The sequence below is a fragment of the Oncorhynchus gorbuscha genome, linkage group LG18 (assembly GCF_021184085.1).
Source record: "Oncorhynchus gorbuscha isolate QuinsamMale2020 ecotype Even-year linkage group LG18, OgorEven_v1.0, whole genome shotgun sequence".
NCBI lineage: Eukaryota > Metazoa > Chordata > Actinopteri > Salmoniformes > Salmonidae > Oncorhynchus > Oncorhynchus gorbuscha.
The window spans coordinates 57449522-57469849 of NC_060190.1; the positions used below are offsets into that span (position 1 = coordinate 57449522).

The following is a 20328-nucleotide window of genomic DNA, read 5'->3' on the forward strand; positions in this document are numbered from 1 at the left end:
ACACCCCTAATCAACCACAATCCCAATGCCTACAAAAAAACCAATACGACAACACAATAAACCCATGTCACACCCTGGCCTGAACAAATATAAAACACAAAATACAATGACCAAGGCGTGACAATATACTGTATGTTAATGTAATTATTTGGCCACAGTTACAACACCCCTAACTGATCTAATTAAAATTGGTTTCTCATTGAAAGACGGGAATCTGTAGGATTAGCCGTTGAGCACAAATTATTACCACATGTCCGCTACCTCTCATGAAAATATCAGTATTTATTGATTCTATGTAGTTGAGCATTTCTCCATCATCTGCTTGTAGTCAAAGTGTGTCAAATATGTGTGTGTGTGTGTGTACGTGTGTATGTGCTTGTCCATAATCTTGCCAACAGAAAGCGCTGTAAATGGATCAGTGGTTCACCAATCGGGCTTTGATGGGTTCGGAAACAGTAACAACGCATGGTATCTAATGAGAACTTTTTTTTGTTGTTCAAATGTTTTCTTTGGGACCATCAGGTGACACACAGAAATGTTACTGCAGCATTTCTGTGAAACGTGTGTAGAACATTTATTATCTATTATTCTAAGAACATGACAACCATGTTCTGTGTATGTTTGGTGGGAAATTAATGGAATATTTTCCGAACCCTCAGAAAACTGGACACAGGAATATTCTTGCAACATTCCCACGCATGTCTAGAACATTAATATTGGATATCCACGTTCTGTGTCAATTATGTTAGACATTTAGGGAATGCTCTCCTAACACCAACGCCAAAACATGCTAAATAGGTTGTCAGGAGGTTTTGCATAAACATAAACATAAATAAAATGTTCCCCTAACTAATGGAGAGCTGGACACTCAAACTGGGTAAAATCTGGGTAACATTACAAAAACATTCTCTCTCCTCAATAAAATGCTCTGGGTATATATATCTATGGTGTATTTATTATATTTATATAAAATCAAATTTTTATGTGAAAATAACATATAGATGAACAGCATATAGCTTTTCCTTTTTCCTGTGTTTTGTAGGATACATTCAATGTATCAAAATGTCTTTGAAAATGCAATGCAATAATCTATCCTTTGATTGGAGAAAACGTATTTTTCACTTAGACAATCAATTAGTACCAGTAACTCACATTTACCTATTTACGGAACCTTGTGGGCTATGTCAAAATGAGACAATAAATTGATCATCCATTTTTGAAAGGTTGCTTTGATATTTTATTTTGCTTTCTCTTTACCCAAAATAATTTTATTGGCTTGCTCTCTCTTGCGATTGGCTGTCGTCTGTTTCCGGGGCTCACAGTAGTGACGTTTCACGGTCTGCTTTGAGACGATTTAGGCTAGAAGGGATTCAGTTTTTATCAAATTAACGTCAAAAGTTGAAATGTTTTGCGTTTTAGCTAACCCTTCCCATAACATAGTTATCCTACGTTAATTATCATAACATGCTGCGTAAATTATCTTAACCTGTTAGTACGAAAAGTCTAATCTAACAAAAGCTGTATCCCTTCTAGCCTTAACAGCTTTGAGCTTGTAGACCAGTTTGAGAAAGACTGGGGGAGAATGGCTGCCAGTGGAGGTTAGCGTTTCTTGTTTTGTGTTGACGATTCAAACTTATTTAACGTATTTTAAAGTTCCATCATTCATAATGAATGATATATAACCGAGATTACACTCTGACAAACGTAATAGACAATGACTTCTCTTTTGTTTTAGCTACAAGTGAAGCTGTAAGCGAATGGCTTCTTTAAAATGTGTGCTAGCTAGTTAGCATTGCTATAACCTTAGCTAATTCGATCAGATAGATGGCTAGCTAGTACAGCCGAGTCTAAACAATTGCATGTCTTTGTATGCAAATGACAGTCGTGGCTAAGACTGTCAACCTGTTCGTAGCTATCTTAGCTTTTATTAATAGTTGTCAAAGTGTGTTGTTAGATAGTTGACTAGTTAATATCTACCGCTACTATAGTTAGCCAACAGAAAAGTAGATATGTCCAGTTATCTACAGTACTTAACATAACCACGTCTCATCCTGACGAACAATTAACGGTGGTTGGCCAGTTTACTTGGATAGCCAGTTAACTGGCTAGCTCCATTTCAACATCGTCAGCACGATATCCTTAACGATCAAATAGATTCGTGACTATCCGTTATGTGGTTTTAGTGACCGTTTTGACTGGTTTAAGGGCTAAAAGATTGCTTTCTAGCTGCTTTAGCCGGCTAATAATGCCGCGGATGACTTGCTCTGGTACTATGCAACTGTGAGTTTCTAATCCGCAGAGCTAGTTGGCTTGTTGTGAAAGCCTCGTTGTTTTAGACGGGTCTTTGTTCTGTCATTAAGTTAACTCGAGCACACAAGTTGAACTGGGTGGGGAATTTCCATGGTACACTGGTAACGTTAGCACTACAAACAAGGTATCGAAAAGTAATTTTAGTTCAGGAATAGATTCATGCTACTAATCTCCACGTGTTGTAGCTAGAGTATTTGTTCTCCACTCTGTAAAGTACACTTGACTCAATTGTGCTGCATATAGCTAGCTAATGATTCCATTAACGTTAAGTAATCGTATTTAGTACCAACATAATTTTAACATCTGTAGCCTTTTGTTTGTGACTCTCGTATGTCAGTGTTGTTTAATCCATAATTTTTAAAAGGCATGTTGTCTCTTTCATGTTTGTTCCATAGACGTAGGCAAGCTGTTACAAGTACAGAATGTGACTCCTGCGAACACAACCTACAGTGGGGTTGATGCCGTTCATGCCTGTAACATCCTCCAGCAGCTCAAAGCCTTGTATGATGAAGCACAGCTCACAGACATTGTCGTTGAGGTGGACCATGGCAAGACATTTCCGTGTCACCGAAATGTCCTTGCAGCAATCAGCCCTTACTTTAGGTAGGTCAGATATGTGAGGCGTTTGCTTGCTTTTAGTCTTTTACATTTGGGTTATCACTTTGAGTTCAGGGAAATGTATTAGCTATGCTGAGTTTTTGAAGGGTCAAACCTTTATATGATAACACATACCGTGACTAGCCTGAGTGCCAGTTTGTTTGCGCCATCATGCAAACTCTGTAACTTATTGTCATGTCAATGACAGCAATGGAGTAGGCAAGAGCCCAAAATATGCTGCAACACCTTTCAAACTTTTATGCATTTTCTGTTTCCTCTTCTTCCTACCAGGTCCATGTTCACCAGTGGCCTTACCGAGAGCAGTCAGAGGGAGGTGCGGCTCATCGGGGTTGAGTCTGAGTCCATGCACCAGGTCCTGGACTACGCCTACACGTCCAGAGTCATGTTGTCCGAGTCCAATGTCCAGGCCCTGTTCACGGCAGCCAGCATCTTCCAGATCCCAGCCCTGCAGGACCAGTGTGCCCTGTTCATGATCAGTCGTCTGGACCCCCAGAACTGCACCGGGGTCTACATGTTCGCAGACGCCTACGGCCACCAGTTGCTGAGGGAGCGCTCCCAGGACTACATACGCAAGAAGGTGGGTTTTATTCTAAGAACAAGCTGTTCTGTTCCACTGTTATGCTTCACTTTGCTTGCCTTTTGGGAAGGATTAATGTATGGATCTGTTGTTAATATGGCCTTATAACTACAGTAATATGAGAGCACATTGAAGTACATATGGTAGATGACACACTAAATAAGATTTAGATAAGTATCCCAGGTCTGTTAGTTGAGCATGCTGTGACAGATGAAATGTAACATGCGGTGCTGTGTTGTAGTTCCTGTGTGTGGCACGGGAGCCGGAGTTCCTCCAGCTCACCAAGGAGCAGCTGGTGAGCATCCTGAACAATGATGACCTGAACGTGGAGAAGGAAGAGCATGTGTATGAGAGCATTGTGCGCTGGTTGGAGCACGACAGCCCTCGCAGGGAGACCCACCTGGCTGAGGTGTTTTCTCAATGCATCCGACTGCCCCTCCTGGATGACTCTTTTCTCAGCCGCATCCCGGCCCCTTTCGCCTGCGCCCTCTCTCTGTCCAGGGAACCTGCCGAAACCAAGGCACGTCTCAACGGCTGCTCTCAGCGCCTGGGCATGACCGCCTCTGAGATGGTCATCTGCTTTGACGCGGCACACAAACACTCAATGAAGAAGCAGACCGTGCCTTGCCTGGACACTGCTGCTGGGAAGGTGTTCAAGCTCTGCAAGCCCCCCAATGACCTGCGGGAGGTGGGCATCCTGGTGTCATCGGAGAACGACATCTTCATCGCTGGGGGCTACCGCCCTAGCAACAGCGAGGTGTCCATCGACCACCGGGCGGAGAGCGACTTCTGGCAATACGAGCATGCAGGGAACCGTTGGCTGGCGCGTTCGCCCATGCTACGGGCCCGGATCGGCTGCAGGCTGGTCCACTGCTGTGGGAAGCTGTATGCCCTGGGGGGCCGTGTGTACGAAGGGGACGGAAGGAATGCACTGAAGTCAGTAGAGTGCTACGATGCCAGGGATAACTGCTGGACTGCCGTCAGCCCCATGCCTGTCGCCATGGAGTTCCACAGCGCTGTGGAGTACAGAGACCACATCTACATCCTCCAAGGTGAGTCGGGATAGTGGAGCGACTATGGGATCTTGAAATGCAGTGGGAAAAAGATTCAGGAGAGGTATTTTATTTTTCCATGCAAGTTGACTGAGAACATGTTCTCATTTACAGCAACGACCTGGGGAATAGTTACAGGGGAGATAAATGAGCCAATTGGAAGCTGGGGATGATTAGGTAGCCATGATGGTATGAGAGCCAGATTGGGAATTTAGCCAGGACACCAGGGTTACCACCTCTACTCTTACGATAAGTACCACAGGATCTTTAGTGATCACAGAGAGTCAGGACACCCGTTTTAATGTCCATTCCGAAAGACTGCACCCTATACAATGTCCCCAACACTGCCCTGGGGCATTGGGATCTTTTTGTAGACCAGAGAAAAGAGTGCCTCTTACTGGCCCTGAAACGCCACTTCCAGCAGCATCTGGTCTCCCATCCATGGACCAACCATGCTTAGCTTCAGAGGTAAGCCAGCCATGAGATGCAGGGTGGTATGCTGCTGGCAGGCGTAGGAGACTAAATAAATATAAAGCTACAGTTCATTCTTTTTTCAAAATGTGTCTTAACACTGGTGCTTCTCTTCTATGTTTAACAGGTGAGTACTTCTTCTGTTTTGACCCTCGCAAGGACTACTGGGGCCACCTGTCCCCAATGAGTGTACCCCGGAGCCAGGGTCTGGTTGCCTTACACAAGAACTCCATCTATTACATCGCTGGCATTTGCAAGAACCACCAGCGCACCTTCACCATGGAGGTCTACGACATCGAACAGAACACCTGGGCCCGCAAGAGGGACCTTCCCTTCGACCAGGCCACCAGCCCCTACATCAAGGCCCTGCTCCTCCAGGGCAAGCTGCACCTGTTTGTCCGAGCCACGCAGGTCATGGTGGAGGAACACGTGTTCCGTACCAGCAGGAAGAACTCCCTCTACCAGTATGACGACGAGGCGGATGCTTGGACCAAAGTCTACGAGACGCCTGACCGCCTCTGGGACCTGGGCCGCCATTTTGAATGTGTGGTGGCCAAACTGTACCCGCAGTGTCTTCAGAAAGTGCTCTGAGAGGACCTTGGGGAATGGGTGGCAGGTAGCCTAGCAGTTAGAACATTGGGCCAGTAACCGAAAGGTTGCTGGTTCAAATACCCGAGCCGGCAAGGTGAATATCTCTGTGCCCTTGAGCAAGGCACTTAACCTTAATTTGCTCCAGCGGCGCTGTACTGATAAGGCTGACCCTGTAAACGTCACATTTCACTGGACCTATCTGGTGTATGTGACAAACATTTATTGGGTTGAACCCCTCCGGGAGGAGGGAGCGTGAGGTCCTGCTTGTCTTGTGCCTGATGCTGTCCTGTTTTGCACCACAAGGGCAGTCAAGAGTTTAGTCTTAAAGCATTAACATATAAGGTTTAACACGATCAAATGGGGGTGCTTTCAAAAGATTGCAGTATTTGTGTTTTTTTTTCTTCCACTCAGCACCAAATACCCAAACTGATGCTTGTTTTACAGTCCAATGAATTATAAGTGCAATTATTATATTTGCTTGTTGTTGAGCCATTTTGTTCCATTTAATCTTAAACATTTTAGGTTAAAAAAATTACAATTGATTGACATGCAGTTGATGGATTGGATGAAGTACCCTCTAGTTATGGAACATGTTAGCATAAAGTGAAAATTATATATATATAAATCATTAATTTTATATATATATATATTCATACGGGTAAGATGAGCAGTATTGCTCATTGGTAGGTTGTTAGCACAGATTGAGGGTTTTTGTCTGACTTTTGTATTGATTTGAATGCTGATTGCTCCCTACAGCAAGTTCGTCTTTGTGCAAGTGTTTATTAGTTGTGTATGAAGTGTGCTAGTGATTTAGATCAATTTAGTATTATTGCCATGTGTGATCGGTATGATGCTATTTTATGAAACTAATACTTTGCTTTCAAGAGATGGCCTAAGTTGTCAACCAATGTGCTATTTGGCTTCGTTGCAGTTGGATTTATACTTTTTGAATTCGTAGACAAATGCAATGGACTCTCAGAGCTGGCATCCATTTTGTTGCAACGAGTTTCACATGCCAAGACAACTTAAGAGAAGTTATTTTTTATTTGACTAGGCAAGTCAGTTAAGAACAAATTATTATTTTCAATTACGTCCTAGGAACAGTAGGTCAACTGCCTTGTTCAGAGGCAGAACGACAGATTGTACCTTGTCAGCACGGGGATTTGAACTTGCAACCTTTCGGTTACTAGTCCAACGCTCTAACCACTAGGCTACCCTGCCACCCCAAGTTAGACGATTCACTCTCCACATTGGAGAAATGAGCAGGGCGTCAGATGTGTGGTTGGCCAAGATAAGTGTGACATTTTGAACCAGGCAACAGTTTGCTTTGATAGCAACTTAACAGAAGTCAGATAAGGAATGAAGGGACATGGTTCAGGCTGATGCATTGATTTGGCCAAAGTGTGGGCAGCTCGCTGCAGAATTGTCTTTTCTGGGGGGTTTTCAGCATGTCTGGTATTCATTATAATCTGCTTTAAAAAGTGTTTGGGTTAACCTACCTCTTACATGCCAAAATGCATTTAAGAACTTTTGTTTCATCTGAAAAGTTGATAAAGTTTCAATTAGCTATAACTAAGGAAACTTTGATACAGTTAGGTTGGTCTGGGACGATACCAGTATTGTGATACTTGTTATTATGGCAAGGAAACAAAACATGAAGCAGATTTAACTTCTTTAGGATAACAGTTATAATGTTGGAAACAGACCTCATTATGTTATCCAGAGTCACCTTTATTTATTTTACAAACTATAGCACAATAGTTGACATACAGCAGGTTTTTAAAGGGCCAAAGAGGGTGGTCTGCTTCATGTTTTCATTTTTGCCGTTGATAAAATATTGCAATGCTGGTATCGTCACAGCCCTACATTTAGGTTTACGCTAGTTGAAGTGGATTACATTTTGTTTTCAAGCTTAATTTGGGTACTTACCTTTGTTCGTTGAAATGTTTCAATATTTGCCTGTGTGGCTGGCTGCTGTACAGTAGTTGTCAGAGGAGGAGTAAAGTAGAGATTGTTGGTGTGTAATTTAGTCCAGATCCCATTGTGCCTATGGGTGGGTGGGGCATCCAGATAGTAGTCCTGTGTGTTTTAGCCTGGCGAGGTAGTGTGTCTCAAGTCTTATTGATCATTGCACTGAATCACTCTTCAACGGTCCGTCACTGCAAACTTGACCAAGCAGCACCCACCTGGACAGAGCATTACCACAGAGAGTGCTTCTTTTATACATGAATCCATCTCTATGCTATGACATAAAGAAAAACTAACTATTGGTGCTGCTTTTTTGATGATCTTGTATATATTAAATAAGTAACAGCAATTGACTGATGTTCCCTATGGAACTGTAACAAATTCATTGACGTCAATTTCCTCATGCAGGTTCCTGTATCATCTTTGCACTACATATGATCATTTATTTGATCTCATATTTAAAGCATTTCCCCAAAATATATCATTGACCACAAAGCAATCTTGGGAAATGCAGTTCTGTCTTCACAGAATTTCAACTGGAGATTAGTATGAAAACGTTATGTTTGTAGCTGTGGACATTAACTTTTGTAAAGAAAAATACTGCACATCACTTGGCACTGGTTTGATCTGGCCAGAGCAGTGCCCTCCATGGGTGAGGAAGGAGAAAAGGGGTTTCCTCAAATGCCTAAAAACTCACGTGGGAACCAGGAATGGACAACTCAGGATTTCTATTGATAAACAGTACTGTATTTAAATGTCTTGTTTCATGTGTAATATACGTTTGCTGTACTTGCACAGTTTTTTACAACTTTTTTTTCTTTTATAACTTGAAAAGTAGATATGTTATTTTCAATGGCTATTTTTCCATTTTTTATGTTTAGTTATAATAGAGCGATTTAATGTAAATATTCAAAGTAGTTTTGCTTTACCAAAACTTCACAATAAGCAGATCTGTAACTCCAATGTTACATTGTCTCCAACACATCAGTTTTGTGAAATACTTAAAGCGTACAACGAATCAGCCAGTCAATGTGCTTTTTGTGCAAAAGATATAGTTGGCCTTGTGTGGCCATGCCCAAGCTCATTTTCAAGCCCTGTATGTATGCATCCTGCATGGATGGCTACTACCAGTAAAATCTTACTGCTTTTCTTTTTGTTTGCTGGTTTGTCTGTAGTTTGGGGAATAGTGGTGGTTGAGCTCAACTGTGAAATTCACATTGCACATAATTTGAGAATAAAATGACAAGTGAAACCATAGTGACTTTTTAAAAATTGCCATATGATTATTTGGTGCTGAATGAATGTTTTCTAACCTTTTATTCCCCTTGTAGCCTATACTCCGTGTGTGTGTGTTTGAACATATATAGCTATTTTTGAAAGTAGGCTAACATAGATCACATTCATGTAACATGTTATGAGACATGATACCCATCACCAGTTAGTTACAAGGTTGCAACTTTTGTAACAAATAGACCTAGTTGACATCCCTGAGTAGCGACATTCTTGTGACATTTTTAGTGAAAGATAAGACAATCAGAAATAGATTTGTCTTTAGCTAAAAGATAAACCGGACAGAATTGATAGCCTAGGAGCCTAAAATGCTAATTCCTGGACTTTTGGGAGCAGAAGACAGTTACCGTTATAATTCAATGAACCAATAGGGGCAAATGAGGTACACATGTCTAAAGTCGACTGAAAAATCAAATCGATGTTTCAGAAACGTGCTTGAACTGGTAGTTTAAGTTCTGCGCTGTTCGTCACCAAGGTAAGATCGTTTAATTTTTTTTGTTTATGTAAAATATTTTGACGTGCTTCAACTTTCTGTTGTGTGTATGTATTCCAAGTCGGATATCCACGTGTACAAACCACATTTGAGTCTTCGTTTTGCCGAGGGTAGCACAAATCATCATTAGGCTACTTCTGAAATTACATTCTTAGAACCTAAACTAAAGTGCCCTCGTTCGTTTACGTGCTGCGGTTTTGCGTCTCATCAGGTAGACTGATGCAACTTCCATATCCCCCCGAGACACGAAAAAAACAAGTTTGGGATTTTTTTCACATAATATTGGAGGTATAAAAACAAGTGAACAATTATTTTATTTTATTGTAAGTGCAAAATTGGCCTCTTTAGTGGTCATTATGGTGTAAATATGGCAACATTTATATTTCAGTCAATGGGTACAGTAGATGAAAAACAAAGTTGTAGCATCCGGGTGTCCACTACAGAGGACATTTCTTGATAAACTCATATTTAGGTCGTATTTAATGTCAACAAAAAATATTACACCGTCCTGACACCCTGAGTCGAACAATTGGTTTGGGTAAATGAAGTGATGATTTGATTGACTGCTCTCTGTGGTGATTCATCTGCTTTCTAAAAAAAAGGTACATTCAGGATTATGTTTTTGCTTTCATGAAACACTTAGATCATCATCCTCCTCCCCTCTATCAACAGAAACATGTCCCCTGCACCAGCATCTATTCTGCGGGACACCCCTCCGGACGGGGGCTGGGGCTGGGCCGTGGTGTTTGGGGCCTTCATCTCTATCGGCTTCTCGTATGCCTTCCCCAAAGCCCTCACTGTCTTCTTCAAAGACATCCAGCTGATCTTCGGTGCCTCCTACAGCCAGATTGCATGGATTTCTTCCATCATGCTGGCAGCAATGTATGCCGGTGGTGAGTAGACATGCATGTAGCCAAGCAGCTCCCAGTCAGCATTGAGTCAATTATGACCACAATGCACAGATTATATATTAAGAGATGCATGGCTTCTATGGAGCGTTGCAGTGGCTTGTTTTTTCAACCCAAAAATGTAGGCCTATATCTTCCATGTGAGGACTCATTGTAATAGCTGTAACTGATCAAGAGTAATGAGTATTGCTATGTTCAAATTATTATGAATGCCTAAAAAGTAAAATCTTTGTGCAGTTGTCTCCTCTAAAATCATATATATTATTTAGGGATAATAACATCTGTTTGTAGTTTATTTAGTAAGTTTACTAGTTGAAGAAAATACTGTAGTAGGCTATTTAAGATGAAAGACAAGCAATTGTAAGTAACCTAACTTACTTAATCATGTTGATAGAATAAACACCTTGTTACCTCTTACTTTAGTATAATGATCTTTGACAGCAACCTCTTTCTTGGAAACCTGTAAATAAAATGTATTGAGTAAAACGAACTGCTAAACCAGTGGCTGCGTCTTGCTGCCTATTGTTAGGCTTCATATGGAAGGGTTAGAAATGGGTTGTTCATGTGCTTTTGCATCTGACACGAATTTGGATGTTTAAACAAACCCACTCTTTCACTTATCATTGGGGACGTGCAGTGGCAGGTGATTCACCCTGGGGCACGTTCAGTAGGCCATCATGGAGTGATCCAGGTCACAAATGTCTGCACTGTCAGTTGTAAATGTTATTTATTTTGTCTATCCGTGCTCTGTTTGCATGAACATTTGTATATTCATAATTGTCAGCCTGTGGCTCAAGTGTAAGGATGTTTTATAATGCACCTTCAATGACTCATTAGATGACACTGAGATATTATCCATCAGTGGCTGCAAGGTTAAAAGACGACAGGGCGCCTGACTCACCTGCATTCACCAGCATAGAGAATCCTGTGAAATATTCCCACGCACAGTGGCAGAGGCACATGTCTTTATCATATTGTCCTTGACTCTGCTTTTGCAATGTCACACAGTGGAAAAAGGACAGGGGGAATATATCAGACATGGGTTCAGTACATTTGGGCCTCACAACAAGTCCCTATGGGACGAACGTGACAGCATTTCAGGGGACCTATGACTTAGGGAGCCAGAGTGATAAGGTTCTAATGGGTGAGGAAATTGTGATGATGTCTGGGATGCCACCCCAAAGTGACACAGTCACTAGGAGGACACGGTCTGTATGCACACCTAGTCTATATATCCACACAGGGTTTGCTAGGCTTAATGAATCTGATCAAGCAATAGCTAAGGTCACTGCTAGGATGAATTTATTTTATATAATAGCTAATCCAGAGATTTCTTCTGTATCTTGTAGATAGGTAAATATAAAAGTGCACCTTTTTATCTTTCGATTCAGCTGTAGTATAAAAAAAACGATGTTTACGCTGTAATGACTAAACATAGCATTTTACATTGATAAAAAAGGATAAAAGACTAGATATGGAGAAAGAGTAACTCTGTAGATGTGCAGTGTACAGCTGCTTTTATATTAAGTATAACACCTAGGTCATTGTCAGAATGTCTAACTGACGAGGGAAATGATTTGTTTTTCACATTTAAACGTCCTTTTGATATGCAAAGGTCCTGATCAATGTTTAATGATTTAAGATGTATTTTTTTTATGTATGAAATAAATTTTGGACAATGGATTCAGGTGTATGCCAAAACTGTGATCTTCTTATTGTTTACTTGGAATGTTCTATTATCACCCGCCTTGCAGTATCATTCCAGCACTGACTAGAAAGTCAGCATGTTGAGATTTCAATATTCGTGTCAGCCTACATATTTTTTCGATTGATGCTGAAGGGAATGATTTAGTGACTCTTTCAATCTTCTGGTTTTAGCAGGGAACAGAAGTGGGTGTTAGGTTGTGTGATGCTAAAGGACTGTTGTACGTATTCTCTGTGGCAGGGTTATGAATGAAGGATAAAGAGAGACAGAATATAGACGGCTATTTAATGATTGATCACACTTTTTTTGTGGGAACATTATCAGGAGACATGCAAATTAGGCACTGGTCTGCTTTGCTTATGTAGGTAAGATAACTATTTAGAACATCAGCCATCTATTCACGCCCGACATAAGTTACTTTGTGTGGATATTTGAACAGCAGTGCATTAGGGGTAACGTAAGATCAAGGGTTAGGTTTCGGGAGGGATCTATCGGTCCGATGTCAACTGCCTATCTATTATCTCAATGCTGCATGAACCTAAGACGAACACTTTCTCTCCCCTTTTCATCTCTCCTCTTTCACTTTTTTTTTTGCAGGACCTATCAGCAGTATTCTGGTCAATCGCTATGGAAGCCGGCCTGTGGTCATAGCTGGCGGAGTGATGTGTGGCATTGGTATGGTAACTGCTTCTTTTGGCAATACCATTACGCATTTGTACATATGCGTAGGAGTCGTTGGAGGTATGGTACCCACTCATACCATACATTTGATTGACATGGCTTGTTTTGCGATTGATGTGTATATTATGTGGGGGCCAACAGAAACAGAAATCACTTGTTTTTAATGCCATTAAAGTTGACTAATGAGAGATACTAATAGTTTCTGTAGGCCTAATCCATAATCTTACTATATGCTCTAAATGTGAAAACCTAAGCAATTTAATTATTGGTTCTATTGAAGATACTGTAGTGGATTCATTATACATAAAACACAACTTTAGATATAGGCCTCATAGTTTTCTTCAGGAGAAACTTCTGGCACAATGGCTGGATGTTGTGTATGTGAAGTAGTCTCCTGACAGGGCGACTTGTTTATCCCACCGCTAGACCAACCCTCTCCCATCTCTCAACCAGCCCTGGTGGTGCTCCTTTAGGAGTATGTATCCTCCCTGGCTGGCCAGGTCTCCCTTGGCATACAGTCTGTCAATGACGACCTAGGAACAGTGGGTTAACTGCTTGTTCAGGGGCAGAACGACAGATTTGTACCTTGTCAGCTTGGGGATTTGAACTTGCAACCTTTCGGTTACTAGTCCAACGCTCTAACCACTAGGATACCCTGCCGCCTGGGCCCAGGGAGTCTCTCAGCCTCTGGGCTTGGGCCGGAGCACTGTGAGGACAGCGCAGGTGTAATTAAGACGGTGTCATTCCGGTTTCCAGAGAGTATGTTCTACCAGGACCCCTGTTCTTTCCCGTAGGCTTCAGTCCTGGTCCTCTCACGGGAGTCACTGCCATCCTCCACCCAGCGAGACTCATTAGCCAGCGCCAGGCCCGCAGGCCTGGAAGATTAATAGAGGGGGGAGGTGGCTATAGCTATAGGGCCTTGTGTTGTGTTCTAATCTCTCTGCATCCCCTCTGCCCTGGCCTGGTGAGACGAGCTAGCTAGGCTAACACACACATCCCTTTCTCACATACATCTTATCAGTCTGTTGAAAGCTGCCACAAACACCCTGTGAGTTTAGATGGTAGTTGAGATACAGAACTCCTTGTAAATGCAGCTACCATTTAAATGGAAGTGATTTTCTTAGTTTGTACCTTCTAAAAGAGACAAATAATAAATAAAAATGAGTATTCATTTCTAATCCGTGTACTTTAATGAGCCTCCAAATTCAATCAAGTTGAGACAGCCATAATTGGAGGTGAAAACGAATCAACACTAATCTGTGTTGGCATTATGACATTTTAATCCAGGAAGAATGCATACTAAGAACTATTTGTTTTAATCTGTACATTTCGTAAAATAAGGCTTTGGAAATTGTGTAGCTCATTGGGCATTAGTGTGGAATTGTGAGCAGAAGACATTTAGCAAATGTTAGAATGATGGAATGGGTCAGTCGAGGTCACTACCTGGAGCTCTACATCTTAAAGTGAAGACTCGTTTAGAGAATAAGATGCTCATTTACAGGCTGAAATGCTACTAAATTGGATTTTTGGGAAAGGAGGTGGTAGTGAATGGACTACCCGGAGCCTGTAATTTATTTCCATTTAAATGGAGAAATCATTTCTGAAATGATTCCTGCTTTCCTTAATGAGATTTTAGTAGGCAATGTTCAATGAGATGGAACCTTAATGTGCACAAAGTAGAATTGGTCTTAATTTAATCCTGCAGTACCAGGCGTTTATGTCAAGGTTTTAGCCTCTGAAAATGGAACTTGTGAATGTGACTGCTCTCCTCTCTTGTTTTCCCGCAGGATTTGGTCTTTCTTTTAACCTCCAGCCATCCGTCACCATCATTGGAAAGTACTTCCAGGTCAAGAGGCCGTTAGCTAATGGGCTGGCCATGGCAGGAAGTCCAGTCTTCCTCTGTACCTTAGCACCTATCAACCAGTTCCTGTTTAACCAATTTGGCTGGAGGGGCAGTTTCTTCATCCTGGGAGCTCTGCTGCTCAACTGCTGTGTTGCCGGCTCTCTCATGAGGCCCATTTGTCCAAAGCCAACTGGAGGCCAACTCACGCAGACAAACGGAACCCCAAAGAAACCTCCCACTGACCGGTCTGAGGCCCAGGTGAATGGACACAACACACAGCTGGAGAAAGGCTGTTTGGAAAACTTCAACAAGTTTCTGGACCTCTCGCTCTTCAAACACAGGGGTTTTCTGATCTACATCGTAGGGAACGCGGTGATGTTCTTTGGTTTCTTCGCCCCTGTAGTGTTCCTGGCCCCTTACGCCCTGAGCCATGGCTTCGACGAGTATTCTTCTGCCTTCCTCTTGTCCATCATGGGCTTCGTAGACATGTTTGCCAGGCCGTTGACAGGGCTGATGGCTAACACTAAGTGGATCAGGCCCAGGATACAGTACTTCTTCAGCTTTGCCATCATCTATAATGGTTTATGCCACCTTCTGTGTCCCTTGGCCAGTGGATATGGGGGGCTGGCGGCCTACTCAGTGTTCTTTGGCATAGCATTTGGAATGGTGTGTGCCCTGCTGTTTGAGACGCTTATGGACCTGGTGGGGCCTCAGCGGTTCTCCAGTGCAGTGGGACTGGCCACCATCATAGAGTGCTGCCCCGTACTCCTGGGACCACCTATTGGAGGTAAGCATTCACGCTGCACACAGCCCACATTCCCGCTCTCTCTAAGGTTAATACACAACCATACAGCTCTTAGACAACTAATGCTATGACACCTTTAGACAAACGTACTCCCTATTGACAAAGGACAAGCACTATTTTCCCTTTAGTCAACAAACACTCTCCCTCCATTTCCCCCAAGACCACCTCTCCATGGTCATTTAATACATGGCTGACAGTATCCCAGTGTTACGCATGCACTTGAGAGAACCTTTATTGTCAGAGTATAGGAAAAGTCCTTCTTTAGAATAACTTCGGTAAATAAAGCAGAAAATGGATTTGGAGCAGAGAAAACCCACCAGTCAGTTGTTCCCCTCTCTCTCACTCTGCTCCTCGGTCACGGCCGTGTGCTGCATGCTGCATGGTGCCGGAGTGGAGCCCAACTACTTTCCAGGGTGTCATTATTGTAAGACATTCCAGTAGAATTGGATTATCATCGGTGAGCAGCGCGGCCTGGAGCGCACGGCCTGCCCAGAGAAAAGCAGTAATTGGTCACGGTTTTTTACTGTTGTAAATAAGCCGGGCCGCTCTGGCTTTCAGGGCACGCCCGCTAGAGGATTCGTCCTCCACACAAATGATGGAACATTTTTCGGAGCTAAGAAGCTGTAAGTAAGGGTAATGAAGGTCTCTCTGCGACTCTTTCTCTCAGTCTATTTTCCCCTTCTCTCTTTACCGGGTCCCCTCGGTCTAGAATAGACCTACTGCCACTGGCTGCAAACACAAGCTTAGAGAGTTTCAGTTACGGAAAACTTTGACCATTGCGATGTTACCAACTTCATTTGATAAGCTGATAATACTAGTCAAATCATTGACCCTAACCCCAAATCCTAATTAGCGTGCACACTCTGGTACACTTTACCATGGCATAAATCTCTCTCAAAATCTAAGGTTTAAGATGAGAATGACCTTTCCCAATAATAGCTTACTACTGATGAAATGAACATCAGGAGTCATTGTGCAAGGTTATTCCAAGACGGGTCTTCTTTTTGTAAACCACAAGCAGTGAGTTTTAGAGGACCTTTTTCCTTTCATGCTTTTTAGAGTGTGTAATCAAAAAGGTTATGTTTCGCGCCCATATTTCCCTGAGATTACTAGGGATAGCACACATTTTGAAAACTCTGTCTCCTACAGCCCACTTTCATTTTGGTCTTATTTGGCACAGAGGAGAACTAACAATGCTAACATTCTCTGCTCAGCCCAAGCTGTTAAATAACACATTTCCATGGAAGTCAACTTGCTTAGTCTTTGAACCACCTGTGGGCTTTCTCTGACAGAATACAAATGTTCTCCTCAGAGTGCTGCTAGAGCCCATCTCATTTCACAGTCTCTGAAATGGCAGACAGACACAAACGGTGGAGTGAAAAAGGAGGGAGAACGGGCTCTGTCAGAACACGCTTCTCTTCTCCATACAAACTGGTTGTCTGTCTAGTCTGTCTGGTAGAAGTAGGATCACGTTTGTTGGCATTCCTATGCTTCTCTCTCCTCTGCAGAGTTTTAATGATGTGTAGATGTATAGTCCTCCTGGTTGTTTTGTGCGACCCTGTTCTGAGGCGCTCATTTAATGGGGGTAAATAAGCGCCTCCCTGCACGTTGAGCGTTATTCTCCAGAGGGCAGAGTCTCTACATTTCCCTTTACAAGTCTCCTCATTACAGCCAGCCTCGTCATGCCGCGCCATGCCTCCTCCCAAACCTGGGGGTCAGCCTAATTAGGAGAAAGTGAGGTAATTGGTGTAATTAGCCTTTTGCTTTCGGTGTTTAATGAATCTCAGTTCAGACTTCACTCATTAGAGGCCCGTACCTGGACCATAATGAAGCTATGAATACATTTAAAAAAGAGGTGACTCTGCCAGATGGACTTAATTACCATTCAGCCAATCAAGAGTTGCCTTAATGAGGGTGATGGTCATCTGCACACACCCACAGGATAGAACGCCATTAATCAGACCATGTCCCTGTTGCTGCTTTGTACTGGACCACGGGCAAAGTGACCTACACACACACACACACACACACACACACACACACACACACACACACACACACACACACACACACACACACACACACACACACACACACACACACACACACACACACACACACACACACACACACACACACACACACACACACAAACACACAGAGTGAGAGAGACAAACTCATGCCCCCATCATCAACTTAATTGAAAATTGACTCATTAAGACCTGTCTTTGAATTGGTTTACCTAACCTGAAAACTGCCCTTCTATTTAACAACCTAACTCTGTGTTTATGTATAGTGGGGTGTTGTGTTGATTGTGTCTCCCAGATGATTCAATAATGCCCGACTCGGTAATTGACCATTAGTTACTGATGTTTGCGGGAAATGAGTCCATTACAGATAAACACCTCAATATAAGTTTGAAATATGGAGAGCAATCAAAGGCCCTGTCTCATTGCACAAACAAGGCGACGTTACATAAGATACATAAAAGGGGTGTGGTTAAATCATGTAGTGTCGCTCTGCTGTGGGTGTTCGAGTGCTTGGAACTATACGTTTCTTTCTGCATTTTTATAAAAATGGTATTATTGACATAGCATTGTTCTGTTTTATATTCTCTACCTATATAATTCATGTTGTTAAGTTTGAAAGAATACTAGATAAAAATAGCCGACACCATTCAAACCAACGAGGGTTCGGAACTTTAAAGCCAATTATCTCAGAATCCTCTTTTTACAGATAGAACCTTCTAGTTCCAAGCTCTTGTCTTATACTTTCTAAAGTTGTTCATTGTGAATGAATTAGTCAATGACCTTCAACTGAGCACACAATAGCTTGGGAAAGTACACTGTTGTCACAGTTGATCTTCCCTTCATTAATCAATTTAGTGGTTCCTACAAACATCTGTCTTGCATGATCCTGCAAATTGATATACAGTATGCACAGACGGATGGACAGACAGTTGATTAGATGTTCACTGTGGAGGCTGAGTGAGTTGGGGAGGACTGCCGATCGATCCAGGGGGAGGTTCAAGAAGCTTATGGCTCCAATCTGATATAAACTCCATTTGTCACTTTTCCTCTGAAGCGGGCTAGATTTTGATCGTTTTCAGAATCGACATGGCCACACTCCTGATTTGTTCTGGTGCAGCCGCCAAAATTGCCTTCCCAGAGAGCCGTGGCAAGCAAGGTCAGGTGTAATGGCTCCATGTCATGTCTCCAGTAGGATCTTCTTCTCTACAGAACCGAGTTTGAAAAGCACATCTAAACCATACCCATGTTACACCTCCTGATTCACATCGTGGAGAGAGATGGGGAAAGGCTTACCTTAACCCATAACAAACTGTTGATAGGAATATACTATAAGCAGGGGGGATTTTGTGGACATCTTGTCTAACTATCCTTCCTATAACTGAACTTTTTATATGATAGGGGGGAAAACTTAGCTACTTTATGTAACCTTCAGTAACATCTCCCCTCTCCTCCCCTTCAGGAGCCTTGGTGGACACCTTTGGCGACTACAAGTACCTGTACCTCATGTGTGGAGCGGTGATGGTGTTCGCAGGACTCTTCCTCTTTGTTATGAATATCTACAACTACAGGATGCTGGAGCGGGAGAGGAGGCAGGAGGAGGGACAGGTAGAGGAGGGCTGTGAGAGCCAGGAGCAGGACCAGGAGCAGGGCCTGGGACTGAGGGAGAGGGGAGAGCCCTCCTCAGAGGAGCAAGGAGAGGCAGGGAAGGAGGCTAAGAAGCAACAGATCCCCTAGGGAAACGAATCAGAAGCGGAAGAGACTAAATTAAGCCATGCATGATACCACTGTTTACAAGTACACTCTCATATATTGATGCCAGTATATCAGTATATAGGCCTACCCAATACTGTATATAGTCCACCCGCCCTCACACACACACACACACACACACACACACACACACACACACACACACACACACACACACACACACACACACACACACACACACACACACACACACACACACACACACACACACACACACACACACGAACACGAACACGAACACGAACACGAACACGAACACGAACGAACACACACACACACACACACACACACACACACACACACACACACACACACACACACACACACACACACACACACACACACACACACACACACACACACACACACACGAACACACACGAACACACACGAACACACAAACACACACACACACACACTACTACTAACCTTGGAGGGGGACACTCCTGAAGTTTTTACTCTTATGCTGTTTTTCTCCATGTAGCAGTTTTTCCCCCATGCTGACAAAGGCTGTTTGGAAAGAAGTACTTCTGACTGTATGAGATCAAATAGCAGTGTAATCCTTTCTGGGCCTTTATTTATTTATTTGAGCTGCAGGTGTGCCACTCCCCACTAGTATCGCAGTTCCAGCTAGTATCCATTTTTTCTTTTGTGCTCAGTAAATTCTCCTGGCCCTAGGTATACCGTATAAGTTAAACCCACCTAAAAATGATATTTACATTTATATTGAGTGTTATTCTGTGAATTTTGACAGTTAAATTCATATGTTATATCAATCATGAAACTGAACACATGTTAGCAATTGAGATGTGTGTCACGTACATGCTGACGATGTAATATTGTCAGCCTTGAGGTAGTCATGAACATTTGACTCTTCCACCTGTATTGATGTTCCAATGAGTGAATGAAGAATGCCACATGTTTCTACATGCACTGTTACAGACATAATGATGTCATTTTATATTCTTGCTCAGGATCCATTTATATTTGAATATGACCAAAATAAATGTCTGCTTTTACATTTTCACATATAGATCATAGAATGAATGCACAAACAGTTTCAGCTGTTATGAAGTCTATGATGACAACCATGTAATTCATGTCTAGATAGGTTGTAGCTTTGCATTAGTGTCTTTTGAAAGATGCGTTTATTGTTATAAGATACTGATGGGAACTCACTTTTTTAAATGCTGTAGAAGAACTCTTTTTGAAGTAA

At 42.5% G+C, this 20328-nt stretch overlaps 2 protein-coding genes across 2 annotated transcripts; both read left to right on the plus strand.

Annotated features, from left to right (window-relative positions):
• Nucleotides 1-1311: 1311 nt before the first annotated feature.
• LOC124003636 (kelch repeat and BTB domain-containing protein 8-like) lies at nt 1312-8844 on the plus strand. The gene is made up of 5 exons (XM_046312056.1): nt 1312-1598; nt 2706-2913; nt 3199-3505; nt 3747-4557; nt 5156-8844. The coding sequence occupies exons 1-5, from the start codon at nt 1583-1585 to the stop codon at nt 5617-5619; spliced, it is 1806 nt and encodes a 601-aa protein (XP_046168012.1). The 5' UTR covers nt 1312-1582; the 3' UTR covers nt 5620-8844.
• Nucleotides 8845-10046: 1202 nt separating this feature from the next.
• LOC124004182 (monocarboxylate transporter 2-like) lies at nt 10047-19206 on the plus strand. Its single transcript, XM_046312949.1, has 4 exons — nt 10047-10263; nt 12581-12724; nt 14452-15294; nt 18802-19206. The coding sequence occupies exons 1-4, from the start codon at nt 10047-10049 to the stop codon at nt 19074-19076; spliced, it is 1479 nt and encodes a 492-aa protein (XP_046168905.1). The 3' UTR covers nt 19077-19206.
• The last annotated feature ends 1122 nt before the right edge of the window (nt 19207-20328 follow it).

Coding starts and splice junctions, on each gene's coding strand:
- LOC124003636 (XM_046312056.1), top strand. Junction 2,914..3,198: donor GCAATCAGCCCTTACTTTAG/GTAGGTCAGATA, acceptor TCTTCCTACCAG/GTCCATGTTCACCAGTGGCC. Junction 3,506..3,746: donor AGGACTACATACGCAAGAAG/GTGGGTTTTATT, acceptor GCTGTGTTGTAG/TTCCTGTGTGTGGCACGGGA.
- LOC124004182 (XM_046312949.1), top strand. CDS start 10,047: ATGTCCCCTGCACCAGCATCTATTCTGCGGGACACCCCTCCGGACGGG. Junction 10,264..12,580: donor GGCAGCAATGTATGCCGGTG/GTGAGTAGACAT, acceptor TTTTTTTTGCAG/GACCTATCAGCAGTATTCTG. Junction 12,725..14,451: donor ATGCGTAGGAGTCGTTGGAG/GTATGGTACCCA, acceptor GTTTTCCCGCAG/GATTTGGTCTTTCTTTTAAC.